The sequence below is a fragment of the Stegodyphus dumicola genome, chromosome X2 (assembly GCF_044657685.1).
Source record: "Stegodyphus dumicola isolate Sdum_Otavi_A_Nest chromosome X2, ASM4465768v1".
NCBI lineage: Eukaryota > Metazoa > Arthropoda > Arachnida > Araneae > Eresidae > Stegodyphus > Stegodyphus dumicola.
In genome coordinates, this window is record NC_140781.1 from 26,279,198 (window position 1) to 26,304,447 (window position 25,250).

Consider the following 25,250-nt stretch of genomic DNA (forward strand, 5'->3'; position numbering starts at 1 on the left):
AAATAGAGGCAATATAAATATTTGTATGTCTGACGACTTTCAGCAACATTTGTTCACTGTTCACTTAGTAAAAGTTCCCACGATTCATTTGGAGTCTCCACATATTTTGCCTTACCGATGTTTCCAGGCAATTTAGTAATAATATTATGAGTTCTAACATCAGCTTTAGGCTTTTCTTTTGCACTTTTTTTTTTTTTTTTTTCCGATAAAGCAATAAATGTTTTCGTTTTCGTTTTCAGAATGCATCTCAATTTCTGAATCAGTATCATGAGAACTAAAAAATTCATTATAACTTTCATTATCAGTTTCTTAAATGGAATCTTCAACAGTTCATGCATCTAACAATTTTTGCAAATGCAACATTTCTTCCTTATGGGATAAATTACCGGAATTTCCGGAAGAAAGGCCGCATCAGCGTAAACACCGCACTCGAGAAAAATGGCGGGAAAAAAATTAAAATTACACAGAAACGCCGCAATAGATTAAATTGTGCGTGACATCGTCGTGGGCTGTATAGATGCAAAAACTCAGCCTAAGTCCTGATATATGACACACCAGTTAAGAAAAATGCATGCTTAAAAACTATCCAACAAGTACTTGTACTCAAAACTGATGGGATCTGTATCTGGCAGAATGCCAAGAAAAATCCATTCATGCTGAAAGAGAAATACGTCAGAGTTCGTTATTGCGAGGCAGGTGGAGTCGTGTCCGCCTTTGAAAAAAATTGCAGAAAAGGCAGGGGTGGAGAGAGGATGGAAGATTCATCGAATGGCAGAGGAGAAAGACTATTCAAACTGATGAGAATGTTGATTTGAAAGGGGGAGGAATGTTATTGTTCTGAGATCTCGTTTAGGGTGAATAAGACATGTTGCTGCATTCAAGGGAAAGAATGTAAACAAAATAACGTTCGCAAAAAGCAACTGAGAGGTCTTTTGTGTGGGAACAGCACCAGTCTATGCACAATGACAAGCCATCCAAACTATGTACAATGACCATTATAGGAAATATTTTATTTTTAGTGCACCTAAATGCCGCATGGGTAGAAACGCCGCACCCGCTGAAAATTTAAGTTTTAAACACGTAAACGCTGTGGCGTTTCTTCTGGAAATTACGGTACGTGACATATGTGCAGTTTTCTGTGCTACCACAAATGAACTATGTTACAGAATGCGAATAGGTGGGCTAAATCTGAAAGACCCGATCCTGTCAAAACAAAACTTTGAATCAAGTTTCCGGTGAAAAACTTCAGAAACATAAAGATGATGGCTTTCGAGGAGACTATACTGAACCATAACTGCTTGGGAAAAATAGGGACGTTTTTAAAAATGTTTCTTTAATCGGGTGAGTCCATTGGGCCCAGCATGCATGCTCGTGTGTTAATTATTATTTTTTTATATAAAATATTAAGTAGAATGTATAATAATTAAAAATTATGTGACTTATAGAAAAAATAACATTAGAAATTCAGTTTACTATGATAATACAGTTCGAAACAGGGTTCAAGGCAAAGTCCAACTTGAAATTCTTTGTATTAAATTTGTCTTTCTTTGTGAATTTCTATTCATTTTGCTTTGAACCGCAAATGTTACATTGACTCTCACGCTCTTTCTGAATCTGACAAATCATGGGTAATCTATACTTTGTCACTTGTTGAACATTTTCTAGCAGCCATTTCAATTAGAAAATTGCACCAAACAGCAATTGGTAAAAATAAAAAAAGGCTATCTAATGAACAAATGTTACACTGTCTCTCACGCTCTTTCTGAATCTGACAAATCATGGGTAATCTATGCTTTGTCATTTGTTGAACATTTTCTAGCAGCCATTTCAATTAGAAAATTGCACCAAACAGCAATTGGTAAAAATAAAAAAAGGCTATCTAATGAACAACTATTGTCATTTGTTGGTCAAAACTTAAATCAAATGTTGAATGTATTATATGATTTATTTTACTAGTTAGATGGTGAAAAATGGGATACTTCTCAATAAAGAGAAAATAAAATGCCCACAAAAATTGTGGGAGGAGCGAATTTTGCTACATTTGAGTTGGTTGCGAAAATTGTGGGATAAGCAGCTAGAGTGTTAAATAATGCAATCTAATCTAACAGAAATATAGTTTAAGCTTCTATTTGTCTTATGTTGGGGGCTTTCCTTAATATTTAATCAATTATGTCTCCAGGTCAGAGTAAAATTTCTTTAGCTTTTTCAACAGCTACAATTACTATGTGTGTAAAAAAAATGGGTAGAAGGAAAGTTTTTGCTTTTGTCATATGTAATTATTTTTGCATGTAACTATTAATTTCATATTTTTCAAATTTTTGTAGTTCTATTTTATTATTTCATTTTAAAAATATTTGTGAAGTTAATTATTTTTTAAAATTTAAACACCTTATTGTGTATGTCAATTAAGCATTAAATTTCATAAATTTGAGTCTTAATGCTCTTTAAAAATCTATACAAGTATTATTGATAAATTTACCATAATGATTATATTGGTTGTTAATTTACTAATTGATTTTATTAGATTATTAATTAATTTTTACTAACATTTGACTGTTTTTCAGTTTTTAGACAGTGATGTGTTTTTAGTAAATAAAAAGACTTTGAAACTTCTAGTTGAAGAAGAAAAGTAAGTTAATAGTTATTTAATGTAAAATATTTTTATTGATTTATTCCCTGTGTTCTCTTAGATTTGTAGTGTTAATGTCCAGCAAAATATTATTCATTCAAACTAACCATGATCAAGCTTTTCAAATAACATATAGTAATTACTTATAGCAGTTAGGTATATTTAACTTAGTATAGTGCAAGATGTACTACAGTGCAAAATCCAAGACTCCAAATCATCAGAATATTGTGGATAAAAAATTTCAGAAATTTCCAGATCTTGGATGATTTAGTGAAATCAAGTAAAATGATATATGGAAATTATAAAAATGTTTCTTAGTGAAAACAAAGCACTTATGACCTCAAAAGAACCAAAGTTTACACACGCACGAAAAAATAAAAAATAAATAAATAAATAAATAAATGTTAATATTAATCTTGTATTATTTAACATTTCACATTTGTTTAAGTAGCTTTATTTTATGTGTTAATACTTTCCCTTTACTGTTAATACTTTCCTTAATAGAGCAGAATTTCTGAAACTTTTTTCAATCGCAACCCTCAGGACCCTATAATATTTACAAAAATTTTGTGGGACCCCATGAGTATTGTGCAAATCCGACATGTGCGTGAGTGGAACTTTCAATTTTTTCACTTGTACTGTAATATGCTATTGCAGTTTTAGGTCATTAACTTTAATTTCTAATTTTAAAATATAGAACAATGTGAAAATTTTAAATAAGTAACAGACGAAATGACAGCATCACGTGCAAAGCAAGGAAAATGAACGTTTATATTATAAAAAAATGCATCAAAACATTTTAGTTTTTTTCTTTGTCTGTATTGTCTTATCTTTATCTATTTTCAGATACATTGTGTAAAAATATTTGGTAACTAAAATTATTCTAAATAGTTAAAAAAGTATCAAAATTGCTGAAATTTTTGCCGACTCTCTGCTGCAAATCCCAGGATTTCCCTTGGGAGTCGCGATCCACAGTTTAAGAAACCCTGTAATAGAGGGATATAATTTCATGTTCTGTTACTCAAGTTGTATAGTTACCATCTTGTGATTTCTCACTGAAACTCAGTGAATTTTTTTCATTCTCAACAACCTCTTTTTATCATTTAAAGCCATAACATCAGTTTTGTCTGTTTGTTGATTAAGTCAATGTCAGTTCTGTTGTGTCATATCTATTTAGCATTTCTTTACATATTCTATTATTCAGGGTACTTGCATATCAACACAATCACCTTGATACAATTTTTATAGATGAAAAGGAAGAAGTTATTTATCAAGTTGGTGAATTTCCTGTATTTCTTTCAGAAAAATTCTCAAACTATTAATATTTATAGTAAGTCTGTAAGCATTTTCATCATGTGAAAAAAGAACATATTTTAGCAATTCAAAATACCCCACGTAGCGCAGCAACATCGTAACGATGTTGCGAACTTGTCATGGATGCCGTTGCAAAAACGTGCAATATGTCGTCTTAAAGTCGCCCAGATGTCCGTGAAACTCCACTGTTTTGCAACTGTTGCAAAGAGCTCTTTATTACGTCTTTGAAGATGAGGCTTTTGTCACATAGACATTGTTATTGCATCATCGTTATTGCATCAGGTGATATTTTGGTTGTGAAAGCATAGTATCATGACGTCTTAACAATGCCTAAATGTTCGCAAAATTCCACCTTTTTGCAACAGTTGTGAAAATGTCAGTATTATATCCTTGTGTTACATATTCATTTATGCAGAAAAATAAGTTTAATAATTAATATATTTTTCTTCTTTTTTAAAATTTTGTATTCCTTGTATTTATCTAAAGTTTAAATATTTTATCATTTCCTGAAAACCAGAAAGTACAATTTTTTCTCTTTAGACTAAATATGCATAATTAATAATAGCTTTAATTATTTTCAGTACTTTTAATTATAGTTTTTTAATTTCTCTTTAAACTAAATATGCATAATTAATAATAGCCTTAATTATTTTCAGTACTTTAAACTATAATTTTTAAATAACTTAAATTCTAAGTTACGATTATTTAAGATTTCATTATTTTTTCCCTCAAGTGAGAGTAGTTATAAAAGTGGTTATTATAAATATTTAACATTAATAGTAGGTTTTAAGTAAATAAAACTCAATTAGACATAAATAAAAGTAAAGATATATATGTGGGTTAGAAAAAGAGTGTTTCGGATAACAGCATTATCCCATTTATTTCTGTTAAATCTCAGAGACATTGAAAATTGCCCCTGTCATGATAAATTAGGAAGTGGTTCTTAAGGTAACATAATCAGTATTTTACCTGAACTCAAGTATAAATTTATTCACGTTTCACAGTAAAAAATATAACCATTAACTTCTATATCTCCAAGATATGCAAATGAAAGACAGTATAAAGTAGTTAATCAATGTGATCAAAAATATACCTAAATCTAATAACTTCGCATATTCATATCTAAAATGAAATAATAACCTAACAAACAACATACATAACAGCACTATTTAAGAAAAAACACGAACTAGTAGTGTTTGAAAGTATAAATAGCAGAAGGAATGTAACAGAACTAAAATTTCCAATTAATAAAAAAAGGTTTGTCTTTTTTAAATACTAAGCAATTAAGAGTGCAATAATTATGGATTGCAGTATTTACAAGTAATGCTGATGTTTCTTAACACCATTTCTTTCAATCATATGTTAATGTATTTACTTATTTTTAGTTTCTACATTTTAGAATCCTGGTAGATTTCAATGATTATTTCATGCACTTTTTATAATCAATAACTTTCCTTTTGTTACTGTACAGAAATAATTTAAATAATATAGTATACGATAGTAAGCTAAGTATATTAAAGTAAGCTCTTCGTTAAATAGCACATGATGAAACTTTTTGTTGCTATTTATTATGAATTTCTTTGTTATCACAAGCACATAAAAAGTAAGCGAAGAAAATAGAATATACAGTCAAAAGTCGTTAATTCGGACACCCATAATTCGGAATGATCTATAGTCCGGACCTCAAAGCTACAAACTTTCTGCGTGCGTCATAGGCGTTTACGCGTGCACGTAAGACCTTTATGTTGAAAAATATGACCTATTGTAACCCTTTTTCTGCATCATCTCTCCTCCTTGAAATAATTCTTTTACATAAGGCTTAGTTCTTATTTTAAAGGGATATAGCAGTTACTTCTACTTCGTTTTTCACTGCCAGTGTTTGTATTAAGAACGGAATCTTCCAGCCTAATTAAGATGCAAAAATGAAACTTGATGTTACATCATCTGGAAAGCTGAGTTGTGCCGATAGCTGATTGGTTGCCGTGAGATGACGTCATGTCTACTTCAGATATAAGTATCTCGCATCGCTCTGGTTCATTCCTTCTGGTTCCTGTTTCTTTGCTCCTTGGTGTGCAGTTCCAGCCCCCATTGGAAGATGATGTTGCGATGCATGCCAGCCAGCGACTAGTGCCGTGGTTCCAGTCTACAAGATGACTTTTCCTGGATTCTCAAAATAGGCTACGATGTGAGTGACTGCAGTGGACGGCATCCATGTTCTTCATGAAGGCGGCATCTTCAGCACAAGTGTTTTTCTCGAGTTAGCGGCAATGATTTTCCAAACTGAGATTTCTCGTGTGTAACTACAGTGAGCGTCGTTTTGCCGGTTTCAGTGCTCTCGAGGATTTAATTTAATTTTCCGGTGCCTTCTTGACCACGAAGCATGGACTTATTGAAAGTGTAGCGAATTTCATTAAAACCATGTAATTTCTGTTTAGTGATATGTTTTTCGCCTATTGAATGCCAGTATTTGGAGATCAGGTAAAATATTCTTTAATAGTGTAACATTCTTTAAAGGAAAAACCCTTGGGGTTAATGGATTATCAACTAAGTGTAATTTTTGATAATGATTATGTTATACTCGTTAAGTTTCTGATATTGATTAAATTTATTCATTGCGTTTTTATTTTTATATATTGTTAATAAATTGGTTTAAGTTTAAAAACTTTTGTCTTCAATGTCTGCACAGTACATAACATAGGGAGCTTCTATTGCTACTTTTGCTAAAAGTTTAATTTTTAAATTTTGCTTTTGCATCATTTTGGTTATGGGCCCAGCCCCTGAGTTAACTTTAGTGCAGACTTTTGAAGTTTAAAATTAATTTAGGACTTAAGAGACTGGGGGGCGATTTTTGTTGAAATTCAAATATGGCTACTGTTAATGTTATGCATAGTATTGCTAAACTTGATGCATGTAATTATTTTACATGGTCTAAAGACATGAAGTTTGTCTTAAATGAGAAAAATGCATGGCTTTTGGTTAAAGGTATTGAAAAATGTCCTGATTTAAATGATGTTAAGGATATTACAAAAGAAATTGTTGCCGACTATCAAAATAGAAGTCGTTTGGCATTATCTTTGATTTATATGAATGTAAGCCCTGAATATAGAAACTTAATATGTGAAATTGATGATCCGCTAGTTGCATGGAATACGCTTGCCAATTTTTTTCAGCCAGATTATCGATCTAAACATATGTCCTTGTTTTCAGAGTTCTTAAATTGTAAAATTAAGCCAAATGAAAGTATTAGTTTCTTTTCTTCTAGATTAAAACGGATAACTGAACAATTGGCTGATATTAATCAGGCTGTAAGAGATGTATATATATGTTTTCAGTTTCTTAGGTTTCTTCCAGAAAAATATGATCAGGTAGTTCAGAATGTTTTGAGGTGGCCAGATGAAAAGCTCATATTTAAAAATGTTGCACTGGAAATACTAGCAGAGGAAACACGTCTTAATTTAAGGGAGATAGATAGGGAAAATTCCAGTAAGACTATAGAAGTTCAAAGTACTCACTTTGAACCTAAATTTAAGCAGATTAAAGGCTTCAAGTGCTATAAATGTGGCCATCCAGGTCATATTCAAAAGTACTGTAGAGCGAAAGGTAATTTTTCCAGATCACCCTCGCCTGCTTCTTCTGTTTCCTCAGCTGTATCTAGTAGTAATAAAACATCCCCTAAGTGTAAGAATAAACCCAAGTTGTGTAAAGGTAAAAATAATTCCCATGCTCAGTCCGATTTTATAGCTCAAGCTAATGTTAACAACTTGCAGGAAAATGATGATAGTTGGATTTTTGATACTGCTGCATCTCATCATTTTTGTAAAAATCGTCAATCGGCTGCGAGAGCAGTTTTATAAAAGTAAGCTTGAACTTTCGGTTATGTCAAATAGAATTTCCGATGTATATTTACTAATATGTAAAGGATCTACAAAGCAAAAGTATGTTTCAAAATCCGAAATCTGTTTATCAATTTCACGCTGCCCTGCGGCTGCGGGGGGGGGGGGTGTACGCCGTGGCGCGCAATGAATTGGAAGTTGATCTGTCAGCACTATCCTTATCTTCAGGGCAGATGTTTTTATTTTATTTGGCTTATATTCCTTACTAAATGTAGTACTTCATCTCGATGCACTCCGTCTTTGATATGATTTAAATCAAGTTCCTTGTCATTATAATTCGCTTCCGATAGCGAAGAAAGTGACACAGAGGTTATTGAAAACGAAAAAATTTTGAGTGACAAATTAGATGGTATTCTCGACACAACAATTATAGGACTTGAACAGCGGAACTTTGTAACTAAACAAGAAATTATGTCTGTTTAATAGAATTAAAGAGAAAGTATTATCACATGAAACGAAGCAACTTAAACAATTTACGTTGAAAGAAATGTTTAATAAAGTAAACAAATAAATATTAAGGTTTTTCTTTTTGTAAATTTTGATGCCCTTTAGATCATAATTGCTCTTTATTTCATAAATTACGATTTCATATTTTTAATTTTGTAATTTCTGCATGCCATCTTACCAGATTTAAACTGATGATCTATAATCCGGAAAAATCGATAATCCGGAATCGCCGAAGTCCCGACGAGTGCGGATTAACGACTTTTGACTGTACTTAAATTTAATAAAATTAAAAATTTTAAATAATTCCGATCATCTTCAGTAATCGCAATTTGCAAAAATGCCTTCTCAATGTCACCGCAAAATGCAACACTGAATGTTCTGAAATTCATTATAACATCAAGTATGTTTGGATTAAGATTAGGTCCTGGATATAAACAGTCGTTCAAGGAGTTTAAATGCTTTTCTTTAGAAGACACATCGAATGCCATCCTAACATTTGTACTAGATTTGTCTTCTTTTAAAACTGGTCTATGAGGCATAAAGTAACTATTTTGAATTATTTTATCAGGACATTTTTCAACAACTCCATTATTTTCTTGTTCCAAAACAATAGCTTTATAATTTTTGCATATTCATGCTCTTTGTCGAATTTACGATTTAATTCATCAGATAGAACACATTAAACTTGTTTCGTATGTATTATTTACAAATTTAAGATTAGCTTCAAATCTGTTTACTATTTCACTATCTAATTCTGACATATTACTTACTAATTCAAAAGTCAAACAACAAAAATCAGCGTTATACCTACAAAATTTTCACAGGACTAGTTTCGATGGTTTTACCGAACCATCATCTTCAGCTGCAAAACCGCAAATGAACAAGATAGGAAATAATGATTAGATAAGATAAGAAAGCCTGGACAAGAATAAGCAAGTGGCGCCATCTGTTGGCGAAACCAGAACTAAAACATAATTTCTCTAAAAGCCGAAGGCAAATTTGGATTGGAATTAGGATCGATAACTAGAACAGAAAGATTTTTATGAATGTGAAATGCCTCTAGAAAATCCAGTTCTCCAATGGAAGATGTTTTTTGAATAATTTTGGCAGCAGAAAAATTGAAAGTGTGATTTTCGGACCAACAATGTTGAGCAACAGAAGACTTCTGTGTTTCCTTTTTTCTAACATATGCCTCATGTTCTTTGACGCGAAATTTTAACGCTCTCTTAGTTTGGCCAATGTAAATTAAACCACACTGGCAAGGAATCCTATAAATACCCCAGGAATTCATATCCGGAATGCGGTCCTTGAGTATAGAAGTTGGAATTTTATTGATGGGAGAATAAACAACCCGAAAGTTAAATTTCTGCAAAATATGTGCAACTTTATAGCTAATTGATGGAAAGAAGGGAATGACAACAGAATTTTTAAAATCTCCTAAAATAAGAGTGTGGCTTTTAGTGTGTTCAGATGAGAATTTTTTAACTGCTTGATTAATAATGTTGGGTGAAAAGCCCCTGTCAATAGCTATTGCTTTTAAATAATTTAGTTCTTCATCAAGGGCTAGTTTGGAGGAGCAAACTTGAAGAGCACGGAAAACATAGGAATAAAATGAAGCTAACTTTTGTTTAGTCGGATGACATGTTTTAAAGTGTGGTGGAAGGCAAACCGATGAAGGTTTACGGTAAACTGTAGTACTGAAGTTGGATGTGTTACGTGTGACCAGAATGTCGAGAAACGGAAGAGAATTGCAAGTCTCAAGTTCAAAAGTGAACTGAATAGCTGGATCAATAGAATTCATTGTTGAAAGAACTTTATTTAAATCATCTTTATTACCTTCAAACAGAGTAAAAATATCGTCTACGTAGCGGAACCATGCCGGGAAGTTTAAAGTTTCAAACAATTTTGATTCATAATAATGCATGTAGATATCAGCCAGGATGGGACTGAGGGGGCTTCCCATGGCTAATCCCTCAGTTTGCTTGTAATATTTATTTTGGAAAACAAAATGTGTTTGTTTCAAACAGAGTTGAGTGAGAGAAATGAGCTCATCAATTTCGATGCAAGAGAAATGAAATTCGCGAAGTCTGGTTTCTAGACATCTTAATGCACCCTACACTGGGACATTGGTGAATAATGATTTTACATCAAAAGAAACCATGAGTAAATTACTAGGAGAAATGTTTTTAACCTTTTTTACAAACTCTATTGAATTTTTTATGGTGTAAATGTTATTGTCTAATAGAGTGGAAAATCTAGAAACTAAATATTTAGCTAAAGGATACGAGGCAGTACCTAAATTTGATACAATAGGGCGGAAAGGAATACCACTTTTATGAATTTTGGGAAGAGCATATAATCTGGCACAATTCGCAACAGATGGGATAAGCGAATGTTTTAAGTTGCTTGAAATGATTTGCGAAGATTTGATCGCAGTTTTTATTTTGGATAAGTCCGAAGGTGAAGGATCTTTAGGGATCGGATTATATGGTCCTTTGTTTAAGAGTTTAGTGACACCATCGATGTAAGTGTTCTTATCCATGACGACTATCTGGCCACTCAACTCTGTTTGAAACAAAAACATTTTGTTTTCCAAAATAAATATTACAAGCAAACTGAGGGATTAGCCATGGGAAGCCCCCTCAGTCCCATCCTGGCTGATATCTACATGCATTATTATGAATCAAAATTGTTTGAAACTTTAAACTTCCCGGCATGGTTCCACTACGTAGACGATACTTTTACCCTGTTTGAAGGTAATAAAGATGATTTAAATAAAGTTCTTTCAACAATGAATTCTATTTATCCAGCTATTCAGTTCACTTTTGAACTTGAGACTTGCAATTCTCTTCCGTTTCTCGACATTCTGGTCACACGTAACACATTCAACTTCAGTACTACAGTTTACCGTAAACCTTCATCGGTTTGCCTTCCACCACACTTTAAATCATGTCATCCGACTAAACAAAAGTTAGCTTCATTTTATTCCTATGTTTTCCGTGCTCTTCAAGTTTGCTCCTCCAAACTAGCCCTTGATGAAGAACTAAATTATTTAAAAGCAATAGCTATTGACAGGGGCTTTTCACCCAACATTATTAATCAAGCAGTTAAAAAATTCTCATCTGAACACACTAAAAGCCACACTCTTATTTTAGGAGATTATAAAAATTCTGTTGTCATTCCCTTCTTTCTATCAATTAGCTATAAAGTTGCACATATTTTGCAGAAATTTAACTTTCGGGTTGTTTATTCTCCCATCAATAAAATTCCAACTTCTATACTCAAGGACCCCATTCCGGATATGAATTCCTGGGGTATTTATAGGATTCCTTGCCAGTGTGGTTTAATTTACATTGGCCAAACTAAGAGAGCCTTAAAATTTCGCGTCAAAGAACATGAGGCATATGTTAGAAAAAAGGAAACACAGAAGTCTTCTGTTGCTCAACATTGTTGGTCCGAAAATCACACTTTCAATTTTTCTGCTGCCAAAATTATTCAAAAAACATCTTCCATTGGAGAACTGGATTTTCTAGAGGCATTTCACATTCATAAAAATCTTTCTATTCTAGTTAACGATCCTAATTCCAATCCAAATTTGCCTTCGGCTTTTAGAGAAATTATGTTTTAGTTCTGGTTTCGCCAACAGATGGCGCCACTTGCTTATTCTTGTCCAGGCTTTCTTATCTTATCTAATCATTATTTCCTATCTTGTTCATTTGCGGTTTTGCAGCTGAAGATGATGGTTCGGTAAAACCATCGAAACTAGTCCTGTGAAAATTTTGTAGGTATAACGCTGATTTTTGTTGTTTGACTTTTGAATTAGTATTTATTCGGCGTGTTATTGTGTCTTAATATTACTTACTATCCTGTGATTGTCCAATCCCAAGATCCTCTAATTCCCACATAAATTTCAAGTCTTCTTGCTCATAGTTAGTTACGGAAAGATTCAAAACCGAAGCTGTACTTCTTTCATTTTTTGCTTCTCCTAAATAGCCATTAAACGAGTAACCGAATAATGAATCGCATAAAAAGAGATAATTCGTAAGTTTCATTACCTCTATGTTTTAACAAATTTGATAAAAGTAATCTGCTCCTATCAACAAATTAATATTTGATTCGTCAGCTTTTTCAGCAGACAGAACTGCGCGAACGTGCTCTTAATATTCTTGTTTAGTCTAGGGCAATAAATTACTGCATTAGAAATAATGTCGGTGACTAATGCTTCAATGAAAATGAAGCAAGACTTATCTATTTTTGCGAAATAGTTTCAATGAAATGACGTCAAATGATTTGATTTGAGGTAAAAAAATTCCGAAGGGAAATATTTGAAGATTTTTCTTGGCAAATAATTGGAGGATTTAATTTTGATACCAATTGCTTTGCAACAAAAGATCTTTGACTACCAACATCAAATAAGCACAAGGCAGATTTTGAATGAGTGTCAGACTCCACAAAAACACTTGCCTTCTGCAAACTTACCTGTTTACTACTATCGTTCTTATTTACTTTGAAATGTGATACTGAGGTAGAAGTAGAATCAGGATTATTTTCTTTGTCTGGTACAGGAGGTTTTGGCGCTTTATTCAAACATAAGGAAAAATGATGAAAATTGGAATTACACATTTTGCACAGAATTGAATTAAATTTAGCACATTTCGAGGAAATATGATATTTTTCGAAGCAGAGAAAACATCAACCTTCTTTATGTAATTATTCGCATTTTTCAGGAATAGAGAGTGTCTTGCAATTCTTAGAATCGTGTAGGTCAGTGGAACAAAAACACAAGCATTTTTAACATTTGTTGTTGATGCTGACACTGTAGGTGTTTCATGCTTATAATTACTATTAAATTTATTATTAGTTTGTTTATATCTTTCTTTTTTAACGTTAGATTGATAATTACAACTTTGCATGTTGATTGTGGCTTCTCTAGTTTCAGTTTCATTTTTAATGAAAGAAAGAAGCTTTTCCATTTTTTCCAAGTCAGCTCGTTTACGATTAAATTTGAGAGCAATTTTTGCTGGTAACAACTTCAATAAAATTGGACAGAGTAAATGTCTGCAGTTGCCGGCCGTAACACCAAGAGAATTTGAATTTCACAACTATCATAGAGCTCTCGCAATTCCTTAACATTAGAAGCATTTCTTATTTGCTTCAGATTCAAAAGTTTACTCATATGAGCTTTTATTACCAAGTCTTGGCGACCAAAACGATTTTTTAATAAATCAACAGCTGAATTATAATTCTCTTCAGTAAGTGAAAAACGTGCAACAACATTATATGCACTACCGACAAGGAGTGATTTCAAATGTGAAAATTTATCAATGGGAGTCAAATTTGGATTATTGTCAATAGCGTTAGTTAGTAAAATGACCCCAAAAATCTAGCCAAGAACTAGAATCACCATAAAATTTTGGTATCGTAAGTTTTGGTAATTTAACTGAACAATCAACATTAATGTTTAAAGCACTAGAATCATTTCTTAATTGAGTATTTTGAGAAGCAGTAACTTGGTTAATCATGTTGCGTTCATTTACAAATTTTATGATTTTGTACCGTGATTCAATTACTTTTTCACTATAATTTTCAGCACTTTCGATTTCTTTATCGAAATTGGTACCCGTATAAAGATCTTGAATATCTGAATTTAATTTCTTTAAAATTTCATATCTCTCATTCAATTGATCTTTGCAAATATTCAAAAAATTGAACTTTTCATCTAATGCTATTGATTCGTTTTCAAGAATGGTATGTATTTTATTACATAATTTCATTGTCTGGGTTCTCATCCCAGTACGCCGTTTAATTAAAGTACCAATTTCAGTCTTCATTTTAAGTTAACAGTTTAACATAATCAATCAATAAATTATAGAAATGATAAAAACAGCTTACCTTGAATTGAAGCACTCCAGTCCTGTCGCGGACGTCAGCAAAAATGTAGATGTATAAGGTAAGCTTTCATCAATTGTGTTCAGATCAAAATAAAGAGACTTATTACAAATTAAACTAAGTTTTATTAACAAATAAAAAAAATCATTATTATTACCGAGGATTTAATCTCGGTTCAAATCGAAACTATCCGGATATAGCGCCGGAGACTCGCTTCAAACCCTTATCTAATTTAATCTAATAGACATACAAGAAGAAATATGTAGGGTTACATTTAAATACTTGGTGAGAATAAATCGGCGCACAGCTCAATACAAGGGGGTTGCAACAAGGCTTGCCCACAGCCATATTTCAACAGGATAATGTGCGTCAACACACGGCACGCATTGTCCAAGGGTTCTTCGTCAATTGCCAGATTGAATTGCTTCCCTGGCCGACTCACTCTCCCGATCTTTCGCCGATAGAAAACGTGGTCCATGATTGCTGAACGATTGACCCAAATTACATCCCAAGCTGTCACACCAGATGAACTTCCACATGTTGCCACACCAGGCAATGCGTGGAAGCTGCTTGGTCTGCTGTACCTCAGGAACACATACAAAGTCTCTTTGAATCAATGCTGAGGCGTGTGGCAGCGGCGACCTCCAACAAAGGTGGTGACTCTGGCTACTAATTCTGGAAGGAACCACACTTCACAGAAGTCTATAAATTTAATCATTTGATACTTGGTCAACATGTTATCTACTAAATAAATTTTGTTGTGATATTTGTTGGCTTTCTTGGTGTTACAATTTGGGTGGCCAGCAGTATAAATCAAAAGTATTTATATTTAATTTATATTTCATTAGATGAATCTACCTTAGATTAATATATTTAGTTGAAATAAAGAAATGAAACATTGCAAAGTAAATCTTATGCAAACTTCAGATTCTTGAAAGGGCAGATTTAGTCTCTTTTCATTCTAAAAGTAATGCTGATGAACTAAAAAAAAATGCTAAAACGACAACATCTAAGAGCGGTCAATATCATGACACTTCAGCGACGTCGACAGATTGCCATAATGCACCGGCAAATATTTTGTGTCTTCGCAACGTTGTAAAGACGTCGTAAAAGTTACCACGACTACTTTGCAACTTCTCGGACCAGTTTGCAACATCTTTGCTACGTCATGTGCTATTTGGGACATATTTGAGTTATTTAATAAAAATTACATGATACATTAAAAAAATGCCTACATTCTTATTTAAATCTTTCTGTTTAGCACTATTCTTCTTCCAAAGTAGACAGCAATCTGTTTTCAAATAAAAAAACATCACAAAACTCTGGAGACTTAGCTTCATGAAACCTCGGCAATAGTGGTTATGTAGGAAATGCATTTCCATATTGTTTTCTTTAGAAAATTTTCGCCAATATTTTGTATTCTTGCAGAAATTTGACCATAATATCTTCCATTGCTGACAAATCCCACAAGCTCATATTTTAAAACTAAGGCAAAAATTATCATGATTTGTTTGTAAAAACTATTGGAACTTGGAATACAACAAAAAAGAATGCATGCAAAAACGGCAGCTTTGTTTGACTGAATGATTATTATGAGCATGGTTGCCAGAAAAACATTTATGTGCATGGTTGCCAGAGTTTGGTTGGCACATTCTGAAAATTTGGCAACTACTATTGAGGTAGTTGCTTTAATACTTTAATAACTTAATCAGAAAATTTGTGGTTCTGCACAAAAGCAGTATCACCTTTTGGGGGGGGATATTTCTTTAGTGCCAGGCATAACCAATTTCATTGTCTTTTTTCCTGATGCAACTGCTATGTTTTTCTTTCGTTTCTCTCTGTCTTTCTCCCCCCTCTTTAAAAAAATAGATTCTGTTCTCTAAAGGTTGTGTTTGAATAACCACCTCTTAGAATTAAAATGCGACTCAAAGCCAAAATAATAATTTTCTCTGGATTTAAAATCATACTACATATTTTTCTATCCTTTAATGGATTGATGATAGGGACATTGCCATTGCAATGCGAGACTTCAGATATATCATCTGTGTTTAGAATTTCCTCTTATATTTCATTAGTCAGAAAGTTTTGCTTTCTTTTTGTGGTATCATAAAGCCTTCGTATTTGTGGCTATCATCATTATGAAATATGGTAGCTGATTATAAATTATTCCAAGCAGTTTTAAAAGTATCTGTAGACATTTACTCTCATAACTTTGCATTTGCTTCACACAGCGGTGTTTATATTAAAGTATTTCAAGAATTCTTATATGGTCTAACTGCTCAACTGAATTAAAAAGTACTTCTATATTATTTCTGCATTTTGATTTCTGATATCTTTGGCTGAATAATGGATGTACTTTTATTTAAATTTTATTAAAATAGCTGTAATATTAATGGATTAAACAAAATAATAACTGAATTAAATCAGAAAATTAAGGAAGTGTGGTGGAATTCATTGTATTAGCTGAGCTTAAGCTCATCAGAATCTAATTTTTCTTCCTCCTTTGCTGCTACACCACTAAAAATATTTTCCATACAACTCTTTATTTCAAACGAACATGGGTCTTCAGGCTTCACTTATTGTGTACAAATAAAATAGAAAGTTAGATAAAATAATAATAATAAAAAAAATACTGTTTTCTCCATACAGAACCACTCAAGTTCACTAATCAGCAGGTTTTTACAAGCAAAACAATATGCAGGATAATTCGATAATTTCATGGACAGTGATGTTTCTCAATAAAAGGAACTTTAAGTAATCAGGAGAAAAATCTACCTGTGTGTTGCGATACGTAATGTTATGCACAGATTACATATAATTGAAAAAGCTGATCCTGAACTCTTGATGTTTTATGTTGTATGAACGGTTTCCTTGAATACTTTAGATAATCCAGAAATAAACAACTGACATATCCCAGTGATTCAGGTAAGATTATGTTTTACTTACCTCCTATTGGAATACTTTCACCACGGAGAAAGTATATTAATATTGCCTTGGGACACAATATTAATTGACATCTCATGCCAGGATAACTTGAGTTGTTTTGAAGCGAAATCTTGTATATTATATTTATTATTACAATTACTATTAAAGTGTTATGGATCAGTTAAAAATGATAAGAACACCTCTTAGAAGTGCATTAATGTGCATAGCTAATGGACTTGAGAACAATGTTGACAGGGAAGTTAAAAATATTGAAGAGATTGCAATTTGATTTGCCCAGTTAGAAGAAAAATGGAATAAGCTTAATTTTAAGGAAAGGGAACTACAAGATCTCTTTTAAAAAATTAAAATTATTCTCAAAAGGATTTTGATAAAGAATATGAAGGTTTTAGTTTGTATGAAGAGTGATTTGTCAGATAAAGGACAAAAGTGCACAAAGTTTTAAAAAATGTTAAAATCAAAAATGATCCTCAAATAGTTAAAGATTCATTGAAGTGGAAATTTAACCTTCCTAAAATAGAATTTAAGTTGTTCGGCGGGGATATTAAAGAATGGTTGTCATTTTGGGTACAATTTGAGAAGATACATAACGCTAATGAAATCGTGAATGAGGATAAATATCAGTATTTATTACAAGCTACTTTTCAGGGTTCAAGGGCATGGGAACTTGTTGACTCATTTCCGAGCACAGCAGATAGTTATGAAAATGTAATACAATGTTTAAAGGTGAGATTCGAAGTGTATATTGGAGAAGTTCTTTCATTGATGAATAACGTAATCGGTAAAGGTCTTAAAATGCCTCTTTTTAAATTGTATGATCAGATTGAAACTTATTTAAGATCTTTAAATATGTTAGGTGTTTCCAGTGCAAATCATTTTTCAATTTTGTGTCTGTTGATTGAATCTTGTCTGCTTGTCGCCATATTGAGAGTTTGGGAAAGAAATTTGCATTCCATATCCCTAACATCTAAAGAAGAAACCTTTAGTAAGTTAGATAACCTGATGAAATTATTATGTCGTGAGACTGAAAGTGAAGAGAAAGTGTATCTATCATGTACCAGATTTAACCTTGAAACCGAAATCGTAAGCAAAACTGTTTCACCCGTGTCAGCACGACAGGAAAGATTTACTCTGACAGCTGCAGAGTTATGTAACTCTTCGGAAATTAAAAGAGAAACTTGCGTATTTTGTAACAAGACACATTTAAGTAGCCAGTGTAGGTATGCTGATAATTTGCCGTATGAAGAGAAAAAGCAAATATTATTAAAAGAGGGTGCATGTTTCAGATGCTTGGTACTAAGAAAACAGATTTCTTGATTTTGTAAAATAAAGTACCACCCTGTGAGATTTGCGATAAGGGTGATTTTAAATTAATGTATACTGAAAGATGTAATCTCGAAAATTCGAAACGATCGCTCCTGGTTGAGAGGAATGAAACCAAAAGTAAGGACTCCACTCAATCCAACAAAACGGCTACTTGTAAATTTTCTTGCAAACACTTATTGTTCATCTTAGGAATAAGAATAAAATGAAATACATAAGACACTAATTGACTTAGGCAGCAGTAAATCTTACTTATCAAATTTCGTAATGATGGAAATGGGATATGAATGTATTAGTGAAGAAATTTTGACACATAGTTTATTCAGCAGTATAGAAACTACGCAAACTCGTAGGAGATATTTGATTTATCTTAAGTGTCTTTTTTGTATAACTGTCGACGTAATTTCAAGGTGTTAAATCAAAAACAAATTTGTTCCACCATCCCAAAAATACCGCATGGGAAATTTATGTGAAATTAAGAAGTGGCAAAATTATGCTGTCTGTTTTTAAATGATAAAATAGATCTATTGTATAAGTTCTTTCCTGACGAGATTCCTGGACTTGTGAGGACTGATGTTGCAGGTAAACTGGATACCTGAAGCATAAAACAGTGAGATTTGGGTCTAGTTTTGATGGAAATGTGGCTTGGATGGACACTAATGGGTAAGGCTGATACGATCGAAAATTCAGATCGCATGAATAGTGTTATGTTGCTACATGTAAATGATGCAAAAATTTTAGATTTATGGTAACTTGATACACTTGGAATTTTGGACCCTGGAGAGAAGGGAAATAAACAAGAACTTGAGATGGCAGCTGAAGAATATTTTAATAGAAGTATGAAATTAGATGTTAATGTATTGGATAAAGGGAAACGAATATTGGCCTCCTTCATTTTTCACTAAGTGCAAGAAATTTGTTCGATGACAAATTCTGAAAACTGGCATTTCGTCCGAAGTCCATTGAATCCAGCAGATCTTCCATCACAGGGGTGCGATGCCGAAACATTACGAAAATCTTGAGTAATGGCTGAAAAAACCAATAGAAAGAATGGCCAAATTCTAGTGTAGTTCCTGATTTTGATATAATAAATTTAGAAAAAAGAAACATCATTTTTAGTGCAGGTAATCACGAAGAGTCATCTCAGGAAAAATATTTTGACCGATTATCTTCGTACAACCAACTTCTTAGAGTCACTGCATGGATGTAGCAATTTTTTATGGATTGTAAGGTTGAAAAGTCCAATCGAATTTCTGGAATCTTCTAATATAAAAACTGTTGTCTAATATAAGGAAATCTTAATACAAAAACTGTTGTCAAAAAAGATAATATAAAAATATGCAAAGTAAACATTTATAATTATCAAAATATTTGTGAGTTACTTTTAAATTAATTATTTACATTTTATGCCATTACATTTACTCCTCTGCCAATAATGAGCGCAATGTTAGAAAGGTTGGGGACCAAGTAATGGTGCCTGTTCTCAAAATAATAAAATCAATATACACTGGTTATCATAAATTAAGGAAAAGTAACAAAAATAGCGATAACTCCATCAAAAATAAGCTAAACCGTCTAAAATTTGAATATGTTGCCAAGTAAGAGTAGCTGAGTAAAACTGTGATATGCAAATTAGTGGTGCTGCTTTTGGAATACTTCATCTGCGAGGAGCATGAAAGTTCATGTTTGAGAGCAAGCCCACATATTTCACTGTGACAGTGACATCAGAAATCTGAGATAGCCAATTCGTAACAATGACCTCCAGACATCATTTGCCTGAAGAACTGCGATGGAGAGCCATTGGGAGACTAGAGGCAGGAAAAAGGCAAACAGAAGTGGCCAAATGGCTAAATGTAAGTCCTTCTATCTTTCATAGACTTTGGAGGCAATTTCAAACTACAGATTCGGCATCTAGGACGTTCAGCCAAGGACGGCCAACTGCTACGACGAGCGCCGATGACCGATATTTAACATTATGTGCAGGCAGGAATAGAACAGCTACTCCGACTGTTCTTAGATCCTCCCTTGCTGCAGCCACCGGAAGGTTCGTGTCAACATCAACTGTGCGTAGAAGGCTTCATGAAGGTTGTCTGTATGCGAGGCGAACAGCCATTTGTGTGCCGCTTATGTCACGCCATAGGAGGGACCGTTTTCACTGGGCATGACAACATGTCCACTGGTTGCCTGATCAATGGAGGGTGGTTCTCTATACGGATGAGTCCAGGTTTAGTCTAGAAAGTGATAGTAGGCGTTATTTGATATGGAGAGAACCTAGAACCCGTTATCATCCTTGAAAATATCCGTGAAAGAGATGCGTATGGAAGGGGCACTGTCTGTGTTTGGGGTGGCATCTTTTCGGGTGGACGCACAGACCTCCATGTCTTTCCAAGGGGAACTGTGAATGCTCAGATTTATAGAGATGACATCCTTGATGTTTATGTGCGCCCATATGCGGGGGCAATAGGTGATGCTTTCCTGTTACAGGACGACAATGCAAGACCACACAGGGCTTGCATCGTAGATGATTATCTTCAACAGGAAACATTTATGCGCATGGAGTGGCCAGCTCGATTCCCGGACTTGAATCCTATCGAGCATGTTTGAGATGCTTTAGAGAGACTTCTAGCTGCTCTCAATCCGCCCCCTCAGACCCTTGTCGCGCTTGCAACTGCTTTACAAGAGCAATGGCTCTCGCTTCCTATGGAACTGATAGACCGCATAATTGAAAGCATCACACATTTCTATATGTGCTGTATTGCTTCTAGAGGCGATCATCTTCCATATTGATGGTACTTTTCCTATAGCAAACTGACACCTTCGATTTGTTCATTTTATACATGTGCTAATTTCTATACTACCATATTTGTCTTTATTTCTTTTTATGTTATTTGATACCTTATTGTCGTTAAGTTTCATTAAATTTTACATGTAACTTTTTCAGTAATCATGATTTTTGTGATTTATGATAACCAGTGTATAAATATAAAATATCAGTTTTTGAATCCCAACGGTGTCTTAAGAAATCTACCAGTTCGGGATTGTCTTAAAACTGATTTGATTTTGGGTTGAGTCACTTTTTTTCTGATTTGAATCTCAGCCGACATAAGTGCATTGTTTATACAATTTGGAGTTGTCGATTTCTCTTGTTCAGGAATTTGGATAATCTTTTGTTATCAGGACCAGATTTAGAAATGTATGTACAGATGTATATCTTCATGTATGCATGTGTATATGTGTGCATAACTCAAATATATATGCATTTATATATACTAATGCATGCATGCATACATTTTGGAATATGGTCCTGATAACAGAAGACTATACGCTAGCTTCAATCTGTGTGGCGATGAATTTACTTCTTTATTTTTTATCCTAAGAGTAAAATAATTTGGTGAACGATTGATAACAGAATATTTACCTTCATATGGGGATTCGAGTTGCATCCAAACTCTGTGAATGTGAAGAAAAAAAGGTAAAAGGTTGATCCTAAATCTTTATGTAGAAATAATTTAGTGATATCTTTCTGTTGAGTTTTCTTCAATTGGATTAATTCCATATACTTTTGTAATTTATTTAAAAGTTCCAGGTGGTATATGATTTATTTTTGCTTCAAAGAATTTTCCAGGAAGTTTAATATTTTCTCTATATACCATCTCTGCTATTGTATAGGTAGTATAGTCATGGATTGATCTTCATAGGCCTAAAAGAACTGTTGGTAACGTTTCACTCCAATTCAGATTACTGTGGGCTTTTAAATAGGCCTTTATTGATTTGTGGAGTCATTTTATACTACAGTGATAGGCTGTAGTATGTGAAAGCTCAGTGCCACAGATTCTTGATTGGGTTTGAAATACTTCAGATAAAAATTGAGTTTCTTGATCAGTAATTAGATGCAAGTGTATTCCAAACCTTGTTATGCAATTGCTATAAAAAGCTTTTGCTACAATTTTTGCGGACATGTTTTCAAGCAGAATAGAATCTATCTAGTTTTTGTATCTATCTATAGATGTCAGACAGTAGAGTAGGTGTTGCTATTTGATGATGATTATGGGACCAACAAGGTCAGTCACATCTTGAAATCTTTCTGATGGCTTTTGATATTCACCAAATATTGATTTTGTATGCTGGGATATTTTAAATTTTTGACATGGAATACAAGATTTTGCCCAATGCTGAACATCTTAATATTTGACCAAATAAATTTTGAAGAGATTAATTTTATTGTTGATCTAATGCCAGGATGGAATAATTCATGAAATTGATGAAATATTTTTTTAATATAACTCTAGGTCTATAAGGTCTAATATACTGTGTTAGAACTTGGGTATATAAGTTTTAATATATCAGACCATATTTTTTTCCGGAAGGAAGGGAACACTGTTTAAAAGTCAAATCTAGATTTCTGCAATGTCTCAAATTCGTCATATTGCTCTTCTGCTGTGCAATTTGATTGTAATTAATTAAGGTGATTTCTTTGATTCTGGACCAAAGTATCTGCTACTAAGTTATTCTTACTTGAAATGTACTTAGATATCTGTTACAAATTCTGAATTATATCGAAGTTGCCGAATTTACCTTGAAAATGTTGTATCGGGCTTTTGGGGAAAAGTATAGATTAAGGGCATGTGGTCAGTATACACTGTGAATTTTCATCCTTCTAACAAATGTTTGAAGTATTTAATTGAAATAAATTGCAAAAAGTTCACAATCAAATGTACTGTAATTTTACTGTGGGAGGTACTTCTTGAAATAAAATCCATTTGGTTTCAAACCACCATTTTTGAATTGTTGTAAAACTGAACCTACTGCACAATCTAAAGAATCTGTACACAGCGATAAACATAATTCTTAGTCTGGGTGAGACAGAAGAGGAACATTTGCTAAATCTTCTCTATATTTTTCAAGCTACTCAATGTTATTTTCTATCCAAGTGACTTTTAAATTAATTATTAACATTTTATGCTGTTACACTCTAATAGATTGGAACAGTAACCTGCGGAAACTTTGCAATCATAGTTTTCTAAATAGAACTTCTTGTAGCATCCTGTATGTTTCCTCTGCATCTTAACCTTAATTTCTGTATGCTTTAATTTTTGTTAAATGGCAACATAGGATTGTTGCCCAGCAACAACTGGTAGATTATTTGACTTGATTTGATGAAAAATAAATGAAGTAGCGTTCTTTTTTTCAAGTCATTGTGCCATCTAATTTTATTCATTTAAAGAGTTAAAAGTTTATTACGGGTAAAAGATTAACACAAAAAATATCTATGGAAAACGGAGGTGCAAACGAAAGCGACACTTCGACATCGATCATTACAATTAGAATTCAAATTGCAGCATTTTGGAAACTGGACCTAAAGATATGGTTTTTTCCCATTGGAAGCTCAATTTTGAAATGTTGCAATTACGACAGATCAAACAAATAAGATTATGTCATGAGTTCCATTGACACTGAAATATTATCAGTGTTGGACATTCTGATCAATCTCTCAAGGGACGACAAATACGTGGCTATTAAAGACAGATTAATTTCCATTTTTTCGAAAACCGAAACGCAAAAGACCCAGAAATTGTTAACTGAGGTGGAATTGGGTGATAAAACTGTCACAGTTATTATGCAAAATGAAGCATTTAGCTCCATATAAGGTAGGTGAAGCTTTTCTTAAAACTCTCTGGCTTCAAAGATTACCCACTGCAATCTCGAGCATTTTATTCATCAGTGGCGATGATTTAGGAAAATTCGCGACAATGCCTGATAAAATGTGGAAAATAAAATCCACATCACATCAGAATGCTGCTATAGCTCTAGAGATGACAATGTTTTAGTTAAACTACAAGAGCAGATTTCATAGTTATCCTTACAAATTAACGAACTAAATAAAAGACATTATTGTAGACATCAACAGTTCAGATCCCGCTCTAGAAGTAATTCTATTAATAGACTTAATAGTGGAAATGAAAGGTTATGTTATTATCACTTGAGGTTTGACAATAAGTCTTTCAAATGCAGTAATCCTTACAATTGGCCTAACAAAACCAACGTTTACCTGCAGGAAAACTAAATCCCCAGCTCTTGCAGGCGACGGAGGCCAAGGGCTAGTAATGTGTAATCTTTTTTTCATGACAAGGAGAGCATCACCCAATTTTTAATTGATACTGGCACCAAAATTTCCGTGATTCCGCCATTATTGAAAGAAAAAAGAGCTGTTGCAAAGCTGGATCTCTTCGCTGCAAATGAAACGAAAATTAAGACGTGTGGGCAAAAGTTGCTAAAATTGGATTTGGGTCTGAGAAGAGCATTTGATTGGCCTTTTGTGACAGCTCATGTTAATAAACCAATAATAAGTATTGACTTTTTGTCTCACTTTCACCTTTTGGTTGACTGCAAAAATTGTAAATTAATCGATGGCACCACTTTTTTGTCCTTTATTGGTGACCCCTCCTATGGTATCGTTTCACCAATGGTTTATGCAGTACGAAATCAGTACAAAGTAATTCTCAAACAATTTTCAGATCTTTTGTGGTTAACACTCATCAATAATGAAATCAAAAGTCACAACACTGAACATTTCATTGAAACTGAGGGGTCTTCTTTTAAAACTAGGGTCAGAAAGACTTTCAGTCGAAAAATTAACACCTGAATTTGAGTTTATGTTACAACAAGGTCTTTGCTGGCCTTTAAAAAGTTGTTGGGCCAGTTTCTCTACATCTCAACCTAAAGAAATCAGATGATTGGAGGCCATTTGGAGATTACAAGGCTCTTAATAATATTAATATCACCACTTCTGATAGGTATCCTCTATCACTCAT

The 25,250-nt window shown here is 33.2% G+C and overlaps 1 protein-coding gene across 2 annotated transcripts in view; it reads left to right on the top strand.

Moving 5' to 3' along the window:
* The window catches only part of LOC118199875 (glycosyltransferase 25 family member-like), a 92,403-nt gene that overhangs the window by 15,632 nt on the left and 51,521 nt on the right, over nt 1-25,250 (top strand). For both annotated transcript variants that reach the window (XM_085809419.1, XM_085809420.1), the window contains exon 3: nt 2,565-2,629. In XM_085809419.1, coding sequence (XP_085665545.1) covers nt 2,565-2,629 — 65 coding nt within the window. The remainder of the gene's footprint in view (nt 1-2,564; nt 2,630-25,250) is intronic.